The sequence below is a fragment of the Aplysia californica genome, unplaced genomic scaffold (genome assembly GCF_000002075.1).
Source record: "Aplysia californica isolate F4 #8 unplaced genomic scaffold, AplCal3.0 scaffold00042, whole genome shotgun sequence".
In the NCBI taxonomy this organism is placed as follows: Eukaryota; Metazoa; Mollusca; class Gastropoda; order Aplysiida; family Aplysiidae; genus Aplysia; species Aplysia californica.
Window position 1 is genome coordinate 611101 of NW_004797312.1, and position 23582 is coordinate 634682.

At 40.1% G+C, this 23582-nt stretch overlaps 1 protein-coding gene across 1 annotated transcript in view; it reads left to right on the top strand.

The window, feature by feature from the left end:
* The window catches only part of LOC101853224 (quinone oxidoreductase-like protein 2 homolog), a 17815-nt gene extending 594 nt beyond the window's left edge, over positions 1–17221 (top strand). Inside the window, exons 2-9 of the mRNA XM_005092198.3 lie at positions 5186–5339; positions 6209–6305; positions 7328–7458; positions 8425–8534; positions 9075–9156; positions 11512–11693; positions 12438–12666; positions 16062–17221. Coding sequence (XP_005092255.1) covers positions 5186–5339; positions 6209–6305; positions 7328–7458; positions 8425–8534; positions 9075–9156; positions 11512–11693; positions 12438–12666; positions 16062–16154 — 1078 coding nt within the window. The 3' untranslated portion in view covers positions 16155–17221. The remainder of the gene's footprint in view (positions 1–5185; positions 5340–6208; positions 6306–7327; positions 7459–8424; positions 8535–9074; positions 9157–11511; positions 11694–12437; positions 12667–16061) is intronic.
* Positions 17222–23582: the final 6361 nt, after the last annotated feature.

A 23582-nucleotide genomic window follows, 5' to 3' on the forward strand; every position in this document is an offset into this window, starting at 1 on the left:
AGAGCATCCGAGCAAAGGAATGAATGGAAAACCATGATCGCCGATGTCTGTCGCAGATCTGGCACTGGATGATATAGCACCTCTAATCTTCTTGCGCTCATATGACCTTGTGCAGTTGCTGTTGTTACTTGAACATAAAATAATGTTTAACGGTTTAACACTAACCTTTTGTTTGCCTGCTTTTACAATAGGGGTTAGCCAAACCTGTTTCTCTCCGGATGGTGATCCTTTCCTCCGCGATGGGGCCCCGGTGCGTTGAAATCTCACACACAACACAGAAATAAACCGAGGCTCTAACTTGCCTTTTCTCCACCCGAAATCTCAGCCGGCCTCCTCTGCCTTGCTACAGCTCTCCCCTCTAAAGTCTGACCTGTAGTAATCCAGACTGCTTTTATACTTTTGCACCAAACAGTACAATTGAACTGTGACTCTCACTTTACTCATTCACTCTCACACTTTCAGCCAAACAATACAATAGGCTAGGCCTTACCCCCTGCCATTGACCAACTCGCCATATTGCAAATTAAACAACCGAATAGACCACAGTTGCGAGCGCCGAAAAACCTCTACTAAAACAAAGAGAAATGAAACCTCACATCATCAGCTTTCATTTAGTGAGAGTAGTTGAGAGTACTTACCGTGTACATGTGACTGTAGGATAAATAGATATATTATGTATACTTAGCATCTTCTTTTTAGACAAGAGATATACTTTCTCAGACTGTTTTTACCTTCAAAAGTGTCTATACATTGAGTCTTTCAGATGAGATTTGTAATTTTTGAATGCGCGTTTCTTAGCACAAATTATGAATAGTTGTGGCTGGTTGGTACATGCTTTGGAATGATGCGCTCCTTCTCCTTGTATATGGTGCTACTTTAAAAAAAATTCTGTTCGTAATGAAATATTGCCATTATTGGATCAATGCTGAAAGCAAACGTCAATATAATATTTCAGTCATGGTGGTGAAATCAGGCGCTCGTCATAATTATGAAATTGAAGAAACCGACATATTTCCGCTGGTTTGGTATTCTTCATTGAATTTTTTGTTTTTTGGTTCAACACCTTTTATATCCATTCAAAAATGCAATTTTGTGTGGGTTTTACTGAAAAAATGTTGATTAAAGGCACAAAAAATGTACATCATTAGTTTCCATGGACTCCCAAGCTGTGTTAGTAGTGAAGCTTTGGTGACCATTTTCTCGCTTATTAAGTTATATTTCCTCTGAAATTAGGCCCACCTCCTTCAATCACAAATATCTCGACTTCTGTTCAAGATGGATGAGTATTTTTTAAAAATTGAAAGTCATACAAATAAGCAAGCTTTAAAATGATACCAATAACTCTACATGCCCAAAAATTGACGAGAGCCTGATACCACTGTGTTGTGACTCATATGGTCGTTCACGGATTGATGCTGTGAGCAACCCCTCAACATATACTTGTTTGTGCCCAACAGGTGATTGCTGTGTGCGGTGGCCAAGACAAGTGCAACTTTTTGCTGGAGCATGGTGCTGCTAAAGCCATTGACTACACAAAAGAGAGCATCAGGGACAAGGTCAAGGAGTACACTGGGGGTCAGGGGGTCAACGTGGTCATGGATCAGGTTGGAGGAGACACCTTGCTGGAATGCATTAAAAGGTCAGTAGGAGTGTGCGGCTTGAGAACATTTGTCCCGTGCTTGGCTCACAGTAAATGCCTTCTGTTATAGCATGAAATCTAGATAGGACAGTGTTGTTTATGATTTCTGTGTTTCAGTGCTTGGCCTGATTGTGTGTGTGTTTGGGGGGGGGGGGGGGGTTCCCCCCTGACAACGGTCAAAGATTCTTCATTGAGAGAGATTAAAATCGATGTTATCTCATTATGCACTTACGAAGAATGCCAGACCACGCAGGGAAGGGAGAGGCGGTGGCTCACGCACTCTGTCTGGCGATGCTCCACTTGCTGTGTTCTTTAGGCCCGCCCTGCTGGCATGTGAATGAAGTATCCCAGACCACGGTACGGTTGAGAGAAGGATGCTGTACTACGAAAATGAGTTCCTGCTAAATTTCATTAAAAGTGCTTTTATTGAAATTGTTTTTAATTTCAATTTCTCTGCTATACATTATAAAAAACATTACAAACCGCTCATTTTTATACTGTGCAAAACTCCTAAAATACCTGCGGTTGGGACATATCTAGGCAAAAGTAGTCCCAGTCCGCTGGTCTGGTATTCTTCAATCTTACCTATGCTTTTTCTGTGAGCTGTCAAGTTGATCAGGCACAGTTATGAGCGTGACATTGATGAATCAGCTCATTTACGATTCTACTGTGCATGAAATGTCCCCCCTTTGGGAATGGCCTATTAAAGCTGGCCCCACAGGAACTGCGGCTGTGTTTTTCATTGAGTTCCGCAATAAACCCGCAATTTTTGGCAAATTTCGCAATTTCTTGCAATTTTTGGCAAAAATACATCTACGCTTTAATTTTTTATTAACAGAACTTTTAACATGAAATGGTGTGAGTACAGAGCCGATAGAAGGCCTACGTAAATCATGGTACATGTATCGGCCTAGCTCTAGCCTACTGGGCGTACTCTAATTCAGGCCGGAATACATCATGTACAACACAAACTGAGACATAGATCTAGTGTGTGTAAGCGTGCGCATCTGATAAAATAAAAGCAAGTAGGTGCGAGCGTGTGTGTGGTGTACATGTGTGTAAAGTGTGCGTGAGTGTGTGTGTGTGCGCACGCGCATGTGAATATTGTTCGTACATGATAATGCATTTATGTAAACGGAGTGTCTACATACACGGTAACCGGGCACCTAGTCTCAGTCATCTATTATACCTACACGGTACCTAACCTGAATGAAAATAAATCAATATTTGTCCTGTGCTGTCATTTGCTGAAAAAAAAAGAAAGTCATACAAACGTCTTGTCGGGCTCGCCATCATGACCGGTCAGTGAACCTGTGTCTTTGCACCACATTGTTGTGAGTACCGGTTGGGGTCACCAAAGTTCATTCAAAGTCTGTGCACTGCAAAAGGGCTCCGGAATGGGGGATTGTTGATTTTTTTAAAAGGTACAGTCGGGGGTGGGCTGGGGTTGAAGGCAACATGGGATGACAAAAACTGAACTTGGAGTTTTGAACTGCCCGGTTACCATGTATGTGAACGTAGACACTCTATTATGTCAAACGCCTTAAGAGCTGCGTTCTCACGGAAGTGGGCGCTATAGAAATGATCTACATTGTTATTATTTTACTATTGTTTATGGAAAAAACATGTTTTTTTGCTGTATTTTTCAATTTCACTTAGTGTTAAAACAATACCATACTGGTTTTAAAACAGAAAATATCTGAAATAGATTTAAATTACAGATTACCGGTGTATCGAAGGTTTCATGAGAAAAATATAACAGGATCTGAATTGATTGGAGCATAAGTTTATTTTGTATTTTTAGAGGTTGTTTCGAAAATCTCCCGTCAATTTTTTTTGTTTTTATAGACATGAAACTTCATACATTTCTAGATCTTTGCATAAACCAAGTACCCGGTATGTACTAAATTTGGTCAAATTTTATGTCTTCATTTATAAGTTATTACGAAAACCGATGGTTCCGTTATTTTTTGTTACTCAGTGTTGTATTATATTTGGTCGATAACTTTATTGTTAACGTACTCGAGTGTGGTTACTAGTAAATGTCAATAAAATTTGTACTGTGTGTCATGATTTTTTAAAAGGCTGTTCTGCTATCAGTACTCAAATTGTCATGTTTTTTAAAACTAAAAATGTTAAGCCCGTATTAATGCACCTGGGATGGGAAGGTTGCAATTTTTTTTTCAATTTTTAGGCAGTTTACCTTGCAATTTTTCCATTTCAAAAATGCAATTTTCCGCTGGGCCAGCTAAAGACTTTTCAGTCAGTGGCACCGCCCCGGGGGGTATTTTTATATCTTTATAGATGTTAGCAGGGGGAAGGAGGTAAGTGTAAGTGGAGCACAGACCATACATGCGGCTAAACGAAGCACCTGCCTGATTGGCTGCTTGTTTTAGTAATGAATGTGATGTCATCACATCCTGGGATACCCACAGACTATTTTTATAAGACTGCGGAGATACCAAGGATTCTCTACTACACTACACACTTCACAATTTTTTGAAGTTACCGCATGGAACGACATGTTGGTTCAGTAGCTAGACGTATTATAAATCCTTATCAATGTGTTTTGCATGGTGAAATTTCACTCTTGCAGCTTACTGCAGCACATCAGCCATGCTCTGTTGATGGAAGAGGGCTTAGATCGTTGATGCTCAGAAGAGTAAGAAAGCTGATGCTTGAAATCGAAACACGATAAACGCAAAGAAAATAATAACGCACACAAAAATTGCCGTAAAGACACCCGGAGATTACCCCCCCCCCCCCCCTCTGGCCCAATAAACAATACGCAGAAGAGATTCGGAGCGCCGCATCATATCACATTTCCAGTACGTCTCCTGGACAAACATTGCACTAAACATCGTGCCATGGTAGGTATACATGATCTTTGGTGCCATGCGGTTGGCTATGTTTAGATCATGTAGTCACATGATCGGAGGGGTTTCCCGGTCTGACATCACACAAGATGGCCGCCTTACCAGTGGCGTCGGTGGCCTAGTGGTTAGGCTCTTGGATTCGCAACCGTAAGGTCATGGGTTCGAATCCCGTCAGGGGCTCGACGTTGTGTCCTTGGGAAAGGCACTTTGCACAAATTTTCCTCACTTCACCCAGGTGGAAATGGGTACCCAGCTATAGACAGAGAAAGATCTTGTCAGTTTGATAGTGTTTGAGTGCGTGAAATCCGCAGCTTGCACTGTACGCTTCCGCGGAAGCTGAGAATGTTTTGGAGTGTTCTATGGTCTGCTGGGGTAATAATATAGTGTAAAGCGCATAGAGCCTGCTGTTGAGCGGAGATATGCGCTATACAAATGCTATTTATTATTATTATTATTACCTAAAAATAGTTTGCGTCTTTCTTCATTTAGTCACATGTATAGATCATCACTTATCAAAGAGACCCATTGTTGAGAAAGCCATTGTCTGTTTTCTGAGATGGGTGTTTCTATTTTACATTGTAACCGTTTTTTTCTCTTTTATCTCTAGCTCCACATTTCACTGGCATAGCCTGGAGGTTTGAAATGAATTTTTAAAAAATATTTTTTACAGTGCCTGTAATGTTCTGAAACACAACCGAAGTCTTCTCAGTGTGTCTCCGATCAAATGCTCGGCCAGGACATACAAAGCTGCTGTCTGCACAAAACTTGGTCATCCTATGGAAATAAGAGAGACAGATTTCCCCTCAAGTTTGGGAGCCTCAGAGGTGGATATTTTGCTCTTTTATTCAGTAGTCGTATCGGCTGCAAGCTTTTCAAATACTCTAAACCAGTGAGCAAAATTTTTCAGGAGAGCAAAAACAACTTTCATTCTTTTTCAGTTGTACCTACTTTTGAAATTTTTTCTGGCACTGAATTTATATTATATCAAAGAAAGTCACTCTATATAACAGCTGAATGTGCATTTTTAAACGTGTTTCTTGGACTGTGATAATTTTTTAGTTAAAAAAAAATTCTACCATGGCTTCGTCGTTCTAGACTGGTGCGGTACCTGAGGGTTTTTCACTATTTGAACTTTCGACACTGTATGTGTTAAAGAATTAATTAAGATTGTATAGAATGCTTTTATAGATCTTTCGCACCACCATGCTTGATTAATGTGGGGTTTATGATGTTATTTTTCTAAGCTTTAGGCCTACCTGGTCAAGTCAATTGTAATGCAGCACAATGAGTCAATTTTGAATTTCTATTTGTTTGCTGTTGTTTAGTAGTAAGCCGATGGTGAGTTTATTGATTCTATGGTGCAGATATTATGTCAGTATAATTTTAAGACATATTCCTTCTCTTGGTTTACAAATTATAATCCAAGTTTTTTAAACTATATTAAAACATCCCCCTGCATTTACCCTTGTGCATGTGTATAAATATGTAAATGTAACATGAATTATTCTGAACACAACACTGATTAAACTGATGGAAAGGCTACTATTTGAAATAATTTTTCTGGTTCTTTTTAATCATAATATGTGCAATTTAAAATGTTTAAACTTAAACAGAAATGTCTTCAGTTTATTGCCAAGATATTTACAATGTTCCAGGCTAAGTTGTTCAGAGTGGCTTGATGGATTCATTTCAGGTGTTACTATCAGTTCATGGAAACGGCATCAACTTTGCGGACATTTTGTCTAGTAAGGGACAGTATCAAATGAAAGTGGAGCCTCCTTTTGTTCCAGGTTAGTCTGATTTAGCAGTGTTTGCATCACAAACAATAATGGGTTTAACTCCTTCACTGCCCGCTATGAGCTACATAGCTGTGCCGCGGAAAATTGCTCCAATTACTACAAGCGTCACATAGAGCCCCTAACTCAGAAAATCTATTGAAATCATTATCATCACTGTTACAGTCTTTCATAATTTCGTCTAGAACTTCTGCAGCTAAAAAGGAAGGTCGATGGACTGGTCTGTTGGATCCCATTGCGAAAAGCAAAAAAACCCCCCAAAACACACAACTCAGAACGTCAAAACTTCACTACTTCAAAACGATGAAAATGACGCTCAGATTCACGGGAGACAGCTGTAATATCAATGAGGATTAGTCATGACACAGTTTTGTCCCTTCAAAAAGTGGAAAATTACACTGAAAAATGACTTCATCATAGGCCCACCGAATCAGCGGGCACATGGCACAGGGGAGCACTTCTTGGCCCGCGGATGATTCAGCGGGGCAGTGAAGGGGTAGACGCATTTTCATCCCTTCTGTTCAGGAAATGAAACATGTTTTTAGTATCCCTATTTTGTACTGATTTTGCAGTCCAAATTCAACCAATAAAGAGGAAAGGGAAGGAGTTCCGCAGAGAGCCGGCACTTACCATGACAAGGTCCACAAAGCAAACTATACAAGAGTTAGGGAGTGTTACGGTTACGGTTAGGGTAAGTGCTGTTAGCCGGCGGGCCCTCTGCGGAACTCCTTTCGAGGAAAGACTGAGGCCCATGACCAGCTCAGTAATTTTGATTGAGGGGTTTATGAGACCTACAGCTCACACTTCTAAGCTCAACAGGCAAAAGTCTAGATTTTATCTCCCTTCTTAAAGTTAAAATTATCTTTCATGCATGACATGGCTACCTAAATGTTGGTGCCACAGAGAATGAAATTTGTTTACGGTCAGAAGGGTCATGTGAGACTTTTAACCTGGTAATGTTAGAGCAACTTTTGCATGCGGAGGGACCTTTTCGTACTTGTGGTTTTGTATTGCAGGTTCTGAGATTGCTGGCAAGGTGGTGGAAGTTGGGTCTGGTGTCAACAATGTGAAGAAAGGAGATCGTGTCTTCTGTATTTTGGGAACTTCTGTTGGAGGAGCTTCTGAGTACTGTGTTGCTGACTGTCAGGTGGGAGCCACGAAACTCTGTCGTACTTTGTTTCCTTTGTATCATATGTTGTTTGTTTGCCTTTTGATTTTATTTCTATTTTGGTGGACAAACTGTTAAGCTGGTTTTGTGCTGAACTATTGTGCCTATGACCATTGTGATTAACTATTGAATTTTGTGAGGAGTTTTCAAAACTTTTCTCTCACCTTGCTCAGTGTTATTAGATGCTGGTGTCAAATTTGTAAAATGAGCATTCTGAATACCCTTTCTTTCGCCTTGCGGCATTCATAGGGGTATTCTTCTTATACAGGTCCATTTTAGATTTGTCTCATTTTTAGATGCAGATATGGTTTGTTTTTGGTGGGTAAAAAGACGCAAGAATTTAGTTTTCATGTTGTAAAATTGTACCAAAAAAGAAAACGTGCCTCGACTATCCTAGCTTTAGTTGGTATTCTGAAAACTAATGCTCTATCTTGGCAGGGCAGTCTTAAAAATGTTTGTTTGTGGCAAACAGTCAGTCAGACAAACGATTAATAAAACAGTCTGCTATTGCATGTTTACAACAAGAAACAGTCTTCATGTTGATAATAATAACGGATAGCATTTGTATTGCGCAAAGTCCCGCTCAACAGCAAGCTCTATGCGCTTTACAATCTATGTTAGACTTGCATAGACCCCGGCAGACCTGATAGCTTCTTCTTTCATGTGAAACATCTATCGTCCTTATCTCCCCTTCTTTTTTTTATGTTTGTTACTCTCTTGTAAAACCTATAATCTTCTGGCGCCCATATGACCTTATGCAGTTGCGAGCACCGTAAAACCTGTACTGAAACTAATAAAGACCTGATAGCTTCAAGCATCCAGTGCAAGCTGCCATTTTATATATTTGATATAATTTGTGGAAATAAAATCTCATCCTCTGCCGACTGCACAGCTGATTTTAAGTTCAGAGACAGTTTGAGTTTCATGTTTTGTGACTTTTTCCAGGGGCTTATCCCAGTCCCAGACAATCTGAGCTTGGTAGAGGCAGCAGCCACTATTGTCAACTATGGGACGGCTATGATGGCTCTGAATAGGAAGGCTAAGCTCAAGAAACGGTGAGAGTTCATTATATTTATTTCATTTGGTTATTTATGATTCTTACAATGGTGTCGTGCTTGTTTGTGGATGGTTGGCGGGTGCTCTGGTGTGGTTTGCTTCTTTCCTTCTATCAAACATCTGTCATCGTTATCTCTCCTCCTTTTTTGTGTTTGTTTCTTTCTTGTAACACCTCTAATTTTTGTCAGTTCATACGTCCTTATTGTGTTGCAAGTGCCGTAAAACTCTTACTAAAACCAACAAAAAGCACTTGTCTCTAAGTAAGAAGACGTACGTACAGAAGATCTATGTTGTGTGTTGACAAAATTGCTTCAATGATTTTAGTGTTTTGGTCATTTACTTAAACTGACTGATTGTCCAACCTATCATATTGCGGTGTGCTCAGATCAACGACAGTGGTGTAGTGACCTATTTGTATTGCAAATGCTATAAAACATACCAAAAAAAAATTGTCCTATCTCTTTATCTATAGGCCTTTCTTTTCCTCTTGTGACTGTGTCCTTCTAAAATGTTGCACAATCTTTTTTTTTGTATCCCAGAGAGCGTGTTCTTGTCACTGCCGCTGCTGGAGCGACAGGTCTGGCCATCACAGACATTGCCAAGAATATGTTCGACTGCGAGGTGAGAGCTCGCATGGCCTGCCATTCTTATGACTTTTTAACTCTTTGAGCCTTAGCCACTGGTACACTGGTGGGGTGTGAAATTGTCTGTATACCTAGCCACCGGTAAACAGTGAGCAAGATTCTATCCCCAACTGGGCCTGTCTGGGACAAAACGCGCATGGAAAACAGTGTTCACCTCACTGGACATTTTTAATTATTTTGAAGATCTTTCTGAATTGGATGCTGGTAATGATGATAAGAACTACCCTTTGTGGGATATGGAATGTGATTCTGACGATGATAATTATAAATGTGAGAGAAATTTAGCCATGAATGGTTCAGGAGCTCATGCAGAGGGGCATGGTAGTCTCAGGAGGTCAGGGCTCAAAGGATTGAAAATCCTGTCTTGCTCGAGGACATGCATCATCAGTGACTACCCGTCTAAATGCTTATCACTGACTTGTGCCTGAGGTTCATTTTCTTCCTTCCTGAAAAGTTTGCTATAACTTTGCAATATAATGTTAACAAAGGTCTCCGGAGAGAAATGAAGTGGGGGGATCGGTGGGTGCTCTGGTTTGGTTTGCTTCTTCTTTCCTATCAAACATCTATCGTCCTTATCTCCCTCCTTCTTTTTTATGTTTGTTACTCTCTTGTAACTGCTAAGAGTATTGTGGAAGGAAAAGAAATCAAATGAGGTAGTGCTTGATGAAGCCCACGCGGGAGGCTCAATGTTAAAAACAATCAGGAAACGACAAATGCAGTTTTTGGGACACCTGAATAGACATAAGGGTCTTGAACATCTAGCTCTCACTGGCAAAATTGAGGACAAGCGAGGCAGGGGTAGGCCCAGAACAACATACTTAGGGAACCTAAACAAATGGGTAACAGGGAAAGATCAGGGAAACATAGCTTTTTTGAGAGCATCCGAGCAAAGGAATGAATGGAAAACCATGATCGCCGATGTCTGTCGCAGATCTGGCACTGGATGATATAGCACCTCTAATCTTCTTGCGCTCATATGACCTTGTGCAGTTGCTGTTGTTACTTGAACATAAAATAATGTTTAACGGTTTAACACTAACCTTTTGTTTGCCTGCTTTTACAATAGGGGTTAGCCAAACCTGTTTCTCTCCGGATGGTGATCCTTTCCTCCGCGATGGGGCCCCGGTGCGTTGAAATCTCACACACAACACAGAAATAAACCGAGGCTCTAACTTGCCTTTTCTCCACCCGAAATCTCAGCCGGCCTCCTCTGCCTTGCTACAGCTCTCCCCTCTAAAGTCTGACCTGTAGTAATCCAGACTGCTTTTATACTTTTGCACCAAACAGTACAATTGAACTGTGACTCTCACTTTACTCATTCACTCTCACACTTTCAGCCAAACAATACAATAGGCTAGGCCTTACCCCCTGCCATTGACCAACTCGCCATATTGCAAATTAAACAACCGAATAGACCACAGTTGCGAGCGCCGAAAAACCTCTACTAAAACAAAGAGAAATGAAACCTCACATCATCAGCTTTCATTTAGTGAGAGTAGTTGAGAGTACTTACCGTGTACATGTGACTGTAGGATAAATAGATATATTATGTATACTTAGCATCTTCTTTTTAGACAAGAGATATACTTTCTCAGACTGTTTTTACCTTCAAAAGTGTCTATACATTGAGTCTTTCAGATGAGATTTGTAATTTTTGAATGCGCGTTTCTTAGCACAAATTATGAATAGTTGTGGCTGGTTGGTACATGCTTTGGAATGATGCGCTCCTTCTCCTTGTATATGGTGCTACTTTAAAAAAAATTCTGTTCGTAATGAAATATTGCCATTATTGGATCAATGCTGAAAGCAAACGTCAATATAATATTTCAGTCATGGTGGTGAAATCAGGCGCTCGTCATAATTATGAAATTGAAGAAACCGACATATTTCCGCTGGTTTGGCAATTTTCATTGAATTTTTTGTTTTTTGGTTCAACACCTTTTATATCCATTCAAAAACCCAATTTTGTGTGGATTTTACTGAAAAAATGTTAAGTAAAGGCACAAAAAATGTACATCATTAGTTTCCATGGACTCCCAAGCTGTGTTAGTAGTGAAGCTTTGGTGACCATTTTCTCGCTTATTAAGTTATATTTCCTCTGAAATTAGGCCCACCTCCTTCAATCACAAATATCTCGACTTCTGTTCAAGATGGATGAGTATTTTTTAAAAATTGAAAGTAAGACAAATAAGCAAGCTTTAAAGTGATACCAATAACTCCACATGCCCAAAAATTGGAAAGCGCCTGATTCCACTGTGTTGTGACTCATATGGTCGTTCACGGATTGATGCTGTGAGCAACCCCTCAACATATACTTGTTTGTGCCCAACAGGTGATTGCTGTGTGCGGTGGCCAAGACAAGTGCAACTTTTTGCTGGAGCATGGTGCTGCTAAAGCCATTGACTACACAAAAGAGAGCATCAGGGACAAGGTCAAGGAGTACACTGGGGGTCAGGGGGTCAACGTGGTCATGGATCAGGTTGGAGGAGACACCTTGCTGGAATGCATTAAAAGGTCAGTAGGAGTGTGCGGCTTGAGAACATTTGTCCCGTGCTTGGCTCACAGTAAATGCCTTCTGTTATAGCATGAAATCTAGATAGGACAGTGTTGTTTATGATTTCTGTGTTTCAGTGCTTGGCCTGATTGTGTGTGTGTTGGGGGGGGGGGGGGAGCCATTACCACCAAGTGTGAATAAAGAGAAGCACGATGATACAAGAACTGTAATGTAGTGTTGGGTATCACAGACATACTAACAAAAAAAACAGAGGGAAAGTAAAGAAATAGGACTTACCAGTGGCACCCTCCAACCACATGCATTAATGCATTAACATTAATAATATCATTTATATTGGTAAGAGTAGGACAGACAAACAACCCCCCCCCCCCCTCTCCCACCCAAAAAAGCACTTTATGTCTTCCCTTTATGTTCATGTTTTTTTGTCCCTTTTCCTTCCTCTGCTACTTCAAAAGAATGCTTGGATTTCTATTTTGCTTTTACAGCAGCATTTATTGGATTAGTGGGTTGGTTTTTTTTCACAGGAATAAAAACACCAGAAAAGCTGTTGAGGTGATCAGATTACCTGTTTGCTCTTACACCTTTTCAAGTCTATATTTATTCTTCGAATGATGAATAATAACATTTACTTTGAACAAACAGCAATGATACTTAAAATGAATCGAAGGTCTAAGGAGTTATTTAAATTTCAGTTTTTTAAAACTATAAATAAGCACTTTATTCTCATTTAATTTAATCTACAGTATGGGCTTTGAAGGACGAGCGGTGACAATTGGATATGCTTCTGGCAAGATCCCCAGCATTCCTGCTAACATTCTTTTGCTCAAGTCGGCTTCGCTGATCGGCGTGTTCTGGGGCAGCTACTCCATGGCAAACCCTGTGGCCTTCTATGAGTCCATCACTCAAGTACTGCAAGGCGTGGGGGAGAATAAGCTCCGCCCTTACGTGGGGCAGACCTTCCCTCTGGATCAGGTACTGCAGAATTTATGTTTGTTACTTTACGCTAGAACTGGGTTGCGGCACTCAGCATTGCTGTTTTGAGAAAATTTTGTGACTCCTTTGACCTTCTTTCACAGAGTGGGTTGAACGTATTTGAGCTGCTTGTTTTTCGTGGTCGGCAAGGAGGTCTTTGAAGCTGTCTTTCATTTTTTTCAATCAGTGCCAATTTGAAGGGTGGACCGTTTAGCAGCAGGGCCTGTGGACACTACTCATGACACAGAATTGAATTTTACAGTGTAGGATATGCTTCTAACTTACACTTATGTTTCTAGTTTTGTGTGCACAATCGGAATAGGAGGTATTAACATAATATATATGTGTGCTTGAGAAAAGGCTCCTTATATCTCTGCAATTTTCACGTTTTTGAGAGAAAGTATTAGCCCACAGCATCAATAACAGGCAACTCAGGGACGGAAATCGCAACATTTTGGAATTGAGTCCAGCAGCCCACCACCTACTTGGGCACCAAGCCTTTGATTTTTTAAATGACAAAATCACACACGTGAACATCATCAGGTGGATGTATTTGACTTCTTTATCGCTCAGTTCTCTTTCTTTTTTTTTTCATTGTTCCTGTTGTTAAGTTTTCTGTGAATGTTGGTTTACTTTGAATGTCTTTGATGATGTATTGGGATTGAGAGCACACTGTTGCATGTCTGTAAGTGAGGAATTAGACAAGATGGGCCAAACTGTACTATGGTGCCTTGATGGAAATAGTAACAATCAAAATAGAGGTAGTGTTTACACAGGCGGCAATATGCCTCTGAGACTTGAAATGCATGCAAGTGAGATAACGGTCAAAGTCTAAGGATGTAATATACCATGTCATTGCGGTTAGAGTCGAATAGCGCTGTTTTTCCTGCAGTTGGTAAAAATTTCAGCTCATGTGCTCTCCTTGCAATTTTTCTTCATCGTTTCTCTTGACCTCAGTTTAAAGAGTAGTGATCTTTCTTATAACAAGTTTAAAGCATGATATCAGAATGAGTGACAGGGAAACTCAAACCACATTTTTTTCTTCTGAGGATCTTGATGACGAAGACCCAATTACTAAAACTTATTAAACTTGTCAAAGAAATACCCTATTTGTTCACAAAAAGTGACAAAAGATACAGTGATAGTAATTTAGCGAAGGGTGATAAATCCTGTCCTCCACATGGAAAAACTTCTCTTTGAATGATGCAAGCATCTTTCTTGTGTAATTGAAGAATTGTTCGTCATCGTTTTGAAAAATAGAGCAACATTTTCCAACTTTATGTGTGTTAACCCTATCCGTACTGCCTTGGGTCATTTTGTGCCCCCCTGGGTTGTATTCTTCACATTTTAGAATACTTCTAGTACGAAGATCTCTTTGAAACTTTCAGTACTTCTCAAAACATCATTTTGACAGACTGCTATGCGAAGCGTACACATCGGATTAACGAGTAAATCTCTTCTTTGGAAAGTGGTGGCACAGAGTTCCCCACGTTGTATGGATACGATAGTAAAGCATGACGTACGGATAGGGTTGAATAGGATATACCATGTGCATCTGGGTCGATTTCTTTTCCTCTCCCACCTCCTTTTCCACAGCTATAATACAATAGGATCCACTGTAATACACAGTGGAGATGAACTGAGAAATGAACAGTATATATATATATATATATATATACCGTGGTGTCAGTAGTCTTGTAGATAAGCTACCGGACTCGTAATAGTGAGGTTACTGATTTGGGGGTTTGAGCATCAGGCCTGACGTTGTGTCCTCTGGAAAAGCACTTTGCACGGATTTTCCTCTTTTCACCTAGGTGGGAACGGGTACCCAGCCATAGACAGCAAAAGACCTTGTCAGTATGTTAGTGTTCAAGCGCCTATAAAATGGCAGCTTGCACTGTATGCTTCCCAGGAAATTGAGATTGTTTCAGAATGCTTTTAGGTCTGCTGGGGTAATAATATAGATTGTAAATCGACTTGAGCTTGCTGTAGAGCGGGAGTATGCGCTGAACAAATGATACCTGTTATTATTATAATTACTAGCGGTGTAAACTGTCTCTCGACGAACGGGGCACTACAGTTTGGACTATCCTGTCTAACTGGGGCCTTAGCAAGACACCTTGACCCTCTCTCTACTAAAAGGCATTAAGAAATACAGTAAACTCCTGATGACTTGAACTTTATGGGACCAGAGGATTTCTTTGTGTTTCACAGATTATTATTTTTTTCAGGCCAGTTGTAATGTATAGAATAAGTAAGGGAAAAAACTGGAATTTGAAGTCCTTTCGTGTGAACTGGATTTTGATGTCATTTGTTGTTTTTTGTGTTGGTAAGTGTTTTACGAGGCTCGCAACTGCTGAGGCCATATGAGCGTGCGGGACACTTTTAACATTTTTCAGTTGGTAGTAAATTTTGAATTTTGCCCGGGTGGCGGCCAAAGCCTACTCTTATCAATTTTAGACAACCAAGGGATCTTTAATGTGCACAACATGCACACGGGACCTCCGAGATTTTGCGCCCTTGTCCAAGAAGGCAAGCTGTAGGTCTCTCCTACCTGAAAATGAGAGGTGTGGCTGAAAGACAGCAGTAAGAAGGAGCCAAGAAGTAGCAGTAGAAAGACTGCAGAAAGAGTCAGGAGCCCAGAGGAGGGGGCAAAGGAGGTGAGGGGGTGGGGGCAGAAAGAGGAGACGAATGCAGATGACAGAACATTGCTAGAGAGCAGATAAGGAGGTGAAAGGAGACAGTTTCAGAGATGAAAATTTTTCGATCGCTACCCGGATTCTAACCCGGGACCTTTGAATGGGAGGCGAACACCTTAACCTCTTGGCCACGAGAGCCCTCTTGGGTGTCAAATGACCTTGTGTAAAACAAAGTCCGCTGCTGTATGTCTTTGTTAAATCGTCTATAGAGTTTAGGCACTGTGTTTTTGTTTTGATTGTGCTGTATATCATGTGGGTGGTAATGTTATGGTATGTTATATATATATATTATGGCTTCACTTGTACAAGTTAATTAGGATGTTTTTTTAAAGTGTCCCCCTTTGATATAAGGGAAATAAAGAGAAGTGATGTAAAAATGATCTTTCTAATTTTTGTTTTTATCAATGCGCTGTGAGTCACAACCTTAAAATGATGTGTCTTGTACAACCTTCAACAGCTTAACAAAACTCCCTGTTTTGTTTTCCGCACTTTCTTAAAAACATTGATTAGGATTGTGATGATAGTGTCGATGACAGTAGATTTAATGCTTATTTGCGTGTGGTAGGAGGTCGCAACTGGTAGGTCCTACTTGTTTGCTTTCTCTCTGTTGTTTCTGTCTGTCTGCTTTACTTTTTCCCAGCATGAAATGACCATTTGGATGTCAATGCTTATCTGGTCTTTGACTTTTGTCCCCAGGTCAATGAAGCATACCAGTACATTCTGGACCGCAAGTCTATGGGAAAAGTGGTTATTAAAATGAAAGAGGAAGATCACCCAGCTGAACTGTGAGGGATGCCTTCATGCTGAAGACCAAAACCATTTTTGCTAAAAACCAAGAAATGTTCCTTTTTTTTTTGTTTGTTAAGTTTTGAATTTGTTTATATTAAAAGTACCTGGACAGTGTTTTCTTCTTTTGGGTGTTTATGTAACATAGAAAATGTAATAGCAAAGCATATTCGAGAACTGTCCCCATATTTGTTAGTCTTTCTTTCAATTTTTCATGTGTGTACTCTGCTCTTTTTGACAAATTGAAATATGTTGCTTTTTTCAAATTGAAGCTGGACCAATGGAAAAACAGCATATATATATGTAGCCTACATGGTGTATTCTCCTAGATAAGGACCAAATAAAAAAATAATGCGCCTGTGAATTTTGTCCACAGGTTCATAGTTCTGTCTGATTTATCATTGTAAAAATGTTGTTGGAGTATATAATATATAACCTAGTTTAAAGTTTCACTCAGGTAATGTGTGAAATTGTAGTTTTTGTCTTTTGTTTATGGTCAAGGGGGAGCAGCTTTTGATGCCTTCTGGACAGGTCCAGATTTAGTCTTCTCTTCTCTCTTTCTGGAATCTCACTAAGTCTAGAGGTATGGCATCAGTTACAAGCTGAGTCTCTGTTTTCCCGACCTTTTCCTTTTGCTTTGTTTTCCCTTCCCTCTCTTCTTTATTTTTTCCTCATATATCTATCTCTTTCAAACGTCAAATATTTATTCCTTCTCCCTCCTCCCCCCCCTCCCCCCTCCTGCACACTGAGGTGTCTTTTTTATTCCGTAGTAGGGATCATTTGAGCCCAGGGATAAGATGTTTGACTTGCAATTAAAATGTTATGAGTTTGAATTCCTGCTCTGTGGAATAGAATGTTGTATCCTTTCAAAAGATACTTTTCTCACTTCTTCTTGGTTCATCCAGCAGCAAATGGATACAGGGTGCTACACTATGGCATGATTTGTCATTCTCTCCTTATTGGTTGGATGTTTGACATTTTCTGATCTTATGTTTACTGGTACTTATATTTATTTTTACGTATGCACAGTATGTGCTGTTGTTACTTTTCTCCATGTGAACAAATAGAAATATATTTTTTTCTACTACCTCTCTTTTCTTACTTTGTTGTCTGAACCAGCAGCTCGTGGGCTTTCACCTTTCTGCTCAGTGCCATATAGTGATAATGTCATGATATCACCATATAGTGATAAACATATTATTTTGTTTAATACATCCCAGTCATTAGGTTGTTCTGTTTATTGCATTGCCTGTGTTTTTGTGGGTAAATAATGACATCTTATGTCTAAAGATTGTACCATCTCTATTTGTGTGCTCTAGTGAAAACTGAAAACATTCCTCTCTTTGACACCATTATCATCTTTGACCTGAAAAACTTTAGTCTAAAAATCTTGTGCCTCTTAGTTTTATGTCCAGTAGATCTGCCGAGTACTTTGATAAAACCAGAGCCTTCTGTTGTTTTTTGGAAAGGGGGGGGGGGGGGGGGGTGGGGGAATGGCTTACAGGGTTTTTTTGGCGTTATTTGTATGACTTATCATAAACAAAGTGAAAATACACATGTTTATTTGTTGTTTTGTTGGCGTGGTTGTACAATACATGTTGGGTTTTTTTTTTTGCCATGGCTAGTTTGTTACATAATCTTAATATTAGTGTACTGATGTTTTGAAGACTGATTACACCCCCCCCCCCTCCCCCCATCTCCAATTACTAGGGAGGATTCTTAGGAGCTCTCCTATTTTTTATCATAAAGTGGTTCGCAGATCTGCTTCCAGGATTTTCCTCTTTATGTTAGTTTTCTCTTTTCATGTTTTTAGACTTTCAGAGGAGTAGGCCTATCTTCACACTTATGTATATTTATTGCTTGCACGGTATCCTGTCTCACTATCAGATTATTTACAAGATTTAGGTTTTCTTTGGGCACCACAAAATAGCTTTCATGGAATGAATTTTCTTTCTAGTGTCTTTCTTGAGCCTTAAATCAAGTAAAAGGTAGTACAACATGGAACTTCATCATGGGACCAGACAATCGTGTTAATCAGATGTCGTGTTGAGGCAAGTTGCAATGCTTGAATAAAGAAAGAAAAACAAAAGCTTATGGATTTGATGCCCTTTCAAGTTAACAGGAATTTCATGTTGAATGGCATTAATGTGAAATGAAGTCCATTGTATTTATTCTTTTTTCCCCCATTATCTTCACATACTGGTGATAAATACTACTCACTTTGCAAGTGTCCCTATTTTCAATTGTTTCTTTGTGATTTTCCTCTTGACGTTTGATTATAAAGCTTTCAGCTTATCAGTAGGTCTATCCATTTGATTGTTGCTAACAGTGGTAAACGAACAAGATGATTGTGTGCATTTTTTTTTTTTTTGAGTAGCCCAATAATGACTTTGAAGAAAAAGTGAGTGAAGTTACTTATTTTATGTTTGTCTACATTCATAGTATGTCAGACATTTCTCAGTAAATAATGTAAATATCATACATATATGTAGACTGACACTTCTTTTGGAAAGTGCCTTGTTTTCTTGTACCTTTTGCATTATCTTGGGATACGGTGATATAGTGTTTGTCATTTTTCCTCATCTAACCTTGATAACATGCTATACTATTTTGGTCAGGCCTGGCATACTATGGCCCACAGGCCAGATCTGGCCCATGAGCCATTTCGGTCCAGCCTGCGCGTCGACCTAGTAATTAATTAATGATGAATGTGGCACATCGAGTCGATGATTAATTTTTTAAAAACCTGTCCATTTTGGAAATTAAAAGTTTAGTAGGCCTATATCTAAAATTTCATCTCACGAAATGCCTTTGAGTGACATATACTATAGTGTGAATTTTAGTCTTACTTTTGAGAGCTTGAGTATTTTTAATGTTTCATCCAAATTTCGCCTGTCCATAATATTTTCAGAATAATTTTATCAGGCCTGCGACTTGAATATGCTTGCCCATGCCTGATTTAGGGGGTTGTTCAAACTTTAAATCTGGATGGTCTGAGCGTGCCACTGGTAGGCTGATTCCCTCTGCTGTTTCTGTCTGTCTACTTTTCCCCTTCACGTAGTGGTTGTAATTGTATCGATGTTCATCTTTGTACTAAACTGTAGGCAAAAGGTCTGTTGTGAAATAATGATATGTGATTGAGTTTGAATCCATGTTTGAAGCTTTCAATTTGAAACCCATAGTCATATTCTTTAAATAAAATACTGTGTATTTGGAAAGTTACTATATAATGTATGAGGAGACCATCAGCATGTCTCATATTGAGAACTTGCTCTACTTATAACGTGCATACAAGATTCATGATTTTGCCTTGGTGCGAATGTCGTCATGTTTAATGATATAAAAATCCTCCAGTGTAAATCATGGGATAGTTAAGAGAGATGAATGACTAAATAAAAAAAACGTTTCTCAATATATAGAACCCAATGTGTGAATATTTTTATTTCGTGTCGTCTTTGATCAGTCTGATTCTTCTCTGAATATTTCATCACACTTACCAAGGACTTTGTGTCCCAGTCCCATCCCTTACTGTGGGCGCTCGCTTCACTCAGTTGCTATCATGCTGGACTACCATGCAGATAACCCTGGTGTAAGTAAAAGTAAGTAGCCTATAGGTTTAACATCCCTTTCAAAACTTTCACTGCCGGTATTTAAGAAGCAGGTCCTCCAAATTTACAGCCCATCTCTGATAGAATGTAAACCAAGCCAAATGGGCTGAGACTGAGAGCTTTAAAAACTCCACAAAACGACCCAAGTTTAAGAATGCCCTCCTGGGGATTTGAACCAGGCCATCTGTTTGTGGTGGTTGGGGGGGGGGGGAGTGCTCGAAAAATACGAGGGCTGTCCCACGGAAAACCGGGAAAGGTCCATAAAAGCAACAATCTCTGTCCTATTATAATAATAATGTGGCCCATCCTACCTCAACATGTGTTTTATTTCTCAATGCAATAACCATCCAAATTGAGGGCTAGCGAGGCAGGGGTAGGCCCAGAACAACATACTTAGGGAACCTAAGCAAATGGGTAACAGGGAAAGATCAGGGAAACGTAGCTTTTTTTAGAGCATCCGAGCAAAGGAATGAATGGAAAACCATGATCCCCGATGTCTGTCGCAGATCTGGCACTAGATGATGATGAATAACCATCCCGCTGGACGCATTTTTCCCATCGCTGGATCAGGGAGAAGATACCATCCCTGAACAATTTGTCAAGGGATTTCAAACAATCTTCCACGGCCTCCACGAGGTCTTTGTCGTCGGTGAATCGCTGTCCAGAAATATGGCATTTCATTTGTCCAAAAAGTAAAGGTGATAATCTGATGGGGCCAAGTCAGGACTGTGAGGGGGATGTGGCAGAACTTCCCAGCCGAATCTTTGGATCAAGTCTTTCATAGCGGCTGCGGTGTGTGGCGTTGCGTTGTCATGCTGCATAATGACCCCGCTGGACAACCGGCCTGGTCTTTTTCTGCGCACAACCTCTCTCAACTTATCAAGAGTCTGGCAGTATCTGTTAGCATTAACAGTTTGTCCTGTTTCCAGAATGTCAAGAAACAGAACACCCTTAGCATCCCAGAAAACCGTGGCCATGAGTTTCTTCTCCGATGGCTGATAAACTTTTTCGGGGGAGGTGAAGACGTGTGCTTCCAAACCACTGAGTTCCTCTTCGTGTCAGGGGTCATGTGGTGTATCCAAGTCTCATCACCGGTAATAATGCTTCTCAGGAATGCTTCATCGTAATGTTGGTGGTCTCCAGATTCGTTCATGACTCCCGTGACTGCTTGGCGACAACGATTCAACAAAGTCTGAGACACTTCAACACGTTGCGTCTTGTGGTCAGCTGTCAGCTCTTTTGGGATCCGTCGAGCAGAGACCTTTCGATAGTGCAACCAGCTCATCAAACTCTATCCTATGGACAGTCGACTTTGAAATGTTTAGCGACTGGGAAATTTCGCGAATTGTAAGGGGCCTGTCTGTTTGAATGAGTTTGTTAATGCGACTCTTGTTGTCCTCAATCTTGGCAGAAAAACAAGGTCCTGGGTGAACTTTGTCATTGACATCCGTATGCCCGGCTTTGTACTTACTACACCTCTCACATACCTGTGATTTTGCCATTACTTTCTACCCGTAAACTGACTTTATTTCAGTGTGTATTTCTATAGGTTTGAGATTTTTTGCGGTCAGAAACCGAATGACAGACCTCACTTCTACCCTTGACCAATTTTCAAAGGGGGTAACGATCTTTGGAGAACTGCTGTGCTCGTTTGGTTTGTGCGATGTTCATGGTGCTCAATTGGGAAATTCCTAAATGATTGTTTTGCTAGTGTGCGTTTACAGAATGTGAAAATATTGAATACTTTTTAAATTACAGCCAAATTCCGGTTTTCCGTGGGATAGCCCTCGAACATAGATCCTTGTCAATGTCAAGACAGTCAAGACTAGCTTATCATTGTAATATTGATCACTTGCAGGGAGGACAGCCTAGTGAAAAATATGGAAAAATTGGCTTCTAGCATTGGTTGGTTATCACGTACGCACAGCTCACAGACAGCCAAGACGGGTTAAATGCTCTGATTATGTTGCTGGTTCACAAAATACATGTAGGAAGTAAGCAACACATCTGCTTTTAATAAACTGGTTATTGATTTGTTTGTAACAAAGAAGGATAGACTAGCATTATATACAAATAGATGAACCAATAGTCGCATTACTTACATGTTTAAAAATCAATGCGCTTTAGCAAGGCTTCACACTTGCACATCAAAATGCTTTTTCTCACCTGTTTTGGCTTAAGCCCAACTAATTTAAAAATGTGCGCATATTTTGGTTCTGCCATTTTATTTGTAGCGGCTCACGCATGTCCAAACACAAAAGGAAATCAAAGATCAAAAACCCATATATTGTTCCTTGATTGGGAATGTACTTGACTCCTGCAGATAGCTTGGCGCCACACCTTTTCATCACCAACCCACACCACTGACTGTATTTAAGCCAAACTAGTTATTGTACTCAGGCTGAGAGCGAACTGACCGAAAGCACACTCTAAGTCTATCTATTTTATTGTTTTTAGAATTAAATATAGGCGCTTTTCACCTCTCGTCAATGCAGTTTAGACTATTTAGGAAAATGGTGTCAACTCTGCCCGTCAGGGCCAACCTGGGGCTGAAAGGGAGACCGTGTCTCTCCAGAAAGACCAAGATGCTAGATTAAAATTCTCCCCACTCGGGAATCGAACTCAGCTCTTTTGCTTGTGACAGCAAAGTGCCTAACCACTACACATTGTATAGAATAGACGTCAGTAATCTAGATGGGTATTACATTATTTATCGCCTGATTGATTGTCACGTAATGATTTTGAAAGTTTTACATCCTCTTTGATGATTTAGGAGACAAGCTGCTTCGACTTTGCTTGCCTGGGCCAACCCAGGACAATAATTAGGATCCAGCATCCAAGGAAACTGTTCCAGGATACTTTTCAGTCAGAATTAAACGAAAATAATGACAGAATCGATTTTTAAACAAGTATGTAATGTTTCCATTGGCTCGTGTATTTATATAGAATGCTCGCCTGTTCTACTTCGTTACAAACTTATCAATAGGCCTAACCCGTTTATTAAAGGCAAACGTGTTGCTCACTTTCTTTTTCGTGAACCGACAACATAGTCAGGGCTTAACCTGTCTTGGCTGTCTGTGAGCTGAGTGTGTATATACAATAACCAACCAATGCAAGAAGCCAACTTTTCCCCCTTTTTCACTAGGCTATCCTTTACCTGGGGGTTGTATTGAAATCGTAAACTTCCCAACCTTTGTATAGTAATAGTATCTAAATCAGATATTAAATGGCTGTATTAAAATGATATCTGATTTTTTTTCTTACCATTAACTAGATATCTATATGAGATATCCTTTAATGGAGAACTTTTGATTACATCATTTTTGTGTCCCACTTCGCCCATGTCAAACTACCCCCCCCCCTCCCTCCCACACACACGTATGCAAACCACCTTTTGGGAAGATGGATGTTTAAATTTTGTGCGAGTCACTCGAGGGCGACGTCAAATCTTTCTCTTTACATCATTAACATTTATACAAACTCGTTGGACTCATTTTTGGAACATTCTCGTGCATTGTCGCCAGAAACCACATGACACGCAAATACGCACTTTTCTTGGAGTCGCTCTCTGTCGGAGATTCTGTGATGGCATGATCGTTTTCGTTTTGTTTCGTTTTGCACAATTTTACTTCGTTGGCGGTATGTCGTTAATGAGATCTGGAGTATGTATTGTATTTACATCACTTACGCTTATTGGTAGTGTTACAACTTACAGAATAAGCGTAGTGGAATGCTCTCTCTCTCTCTCTCTCTCTCTCTCTCTCTCTCTCTCTCTCTCACTCCCTCTCTCTCTCTCTCACTCCCTCTCTCTCTCTTTCTCTCT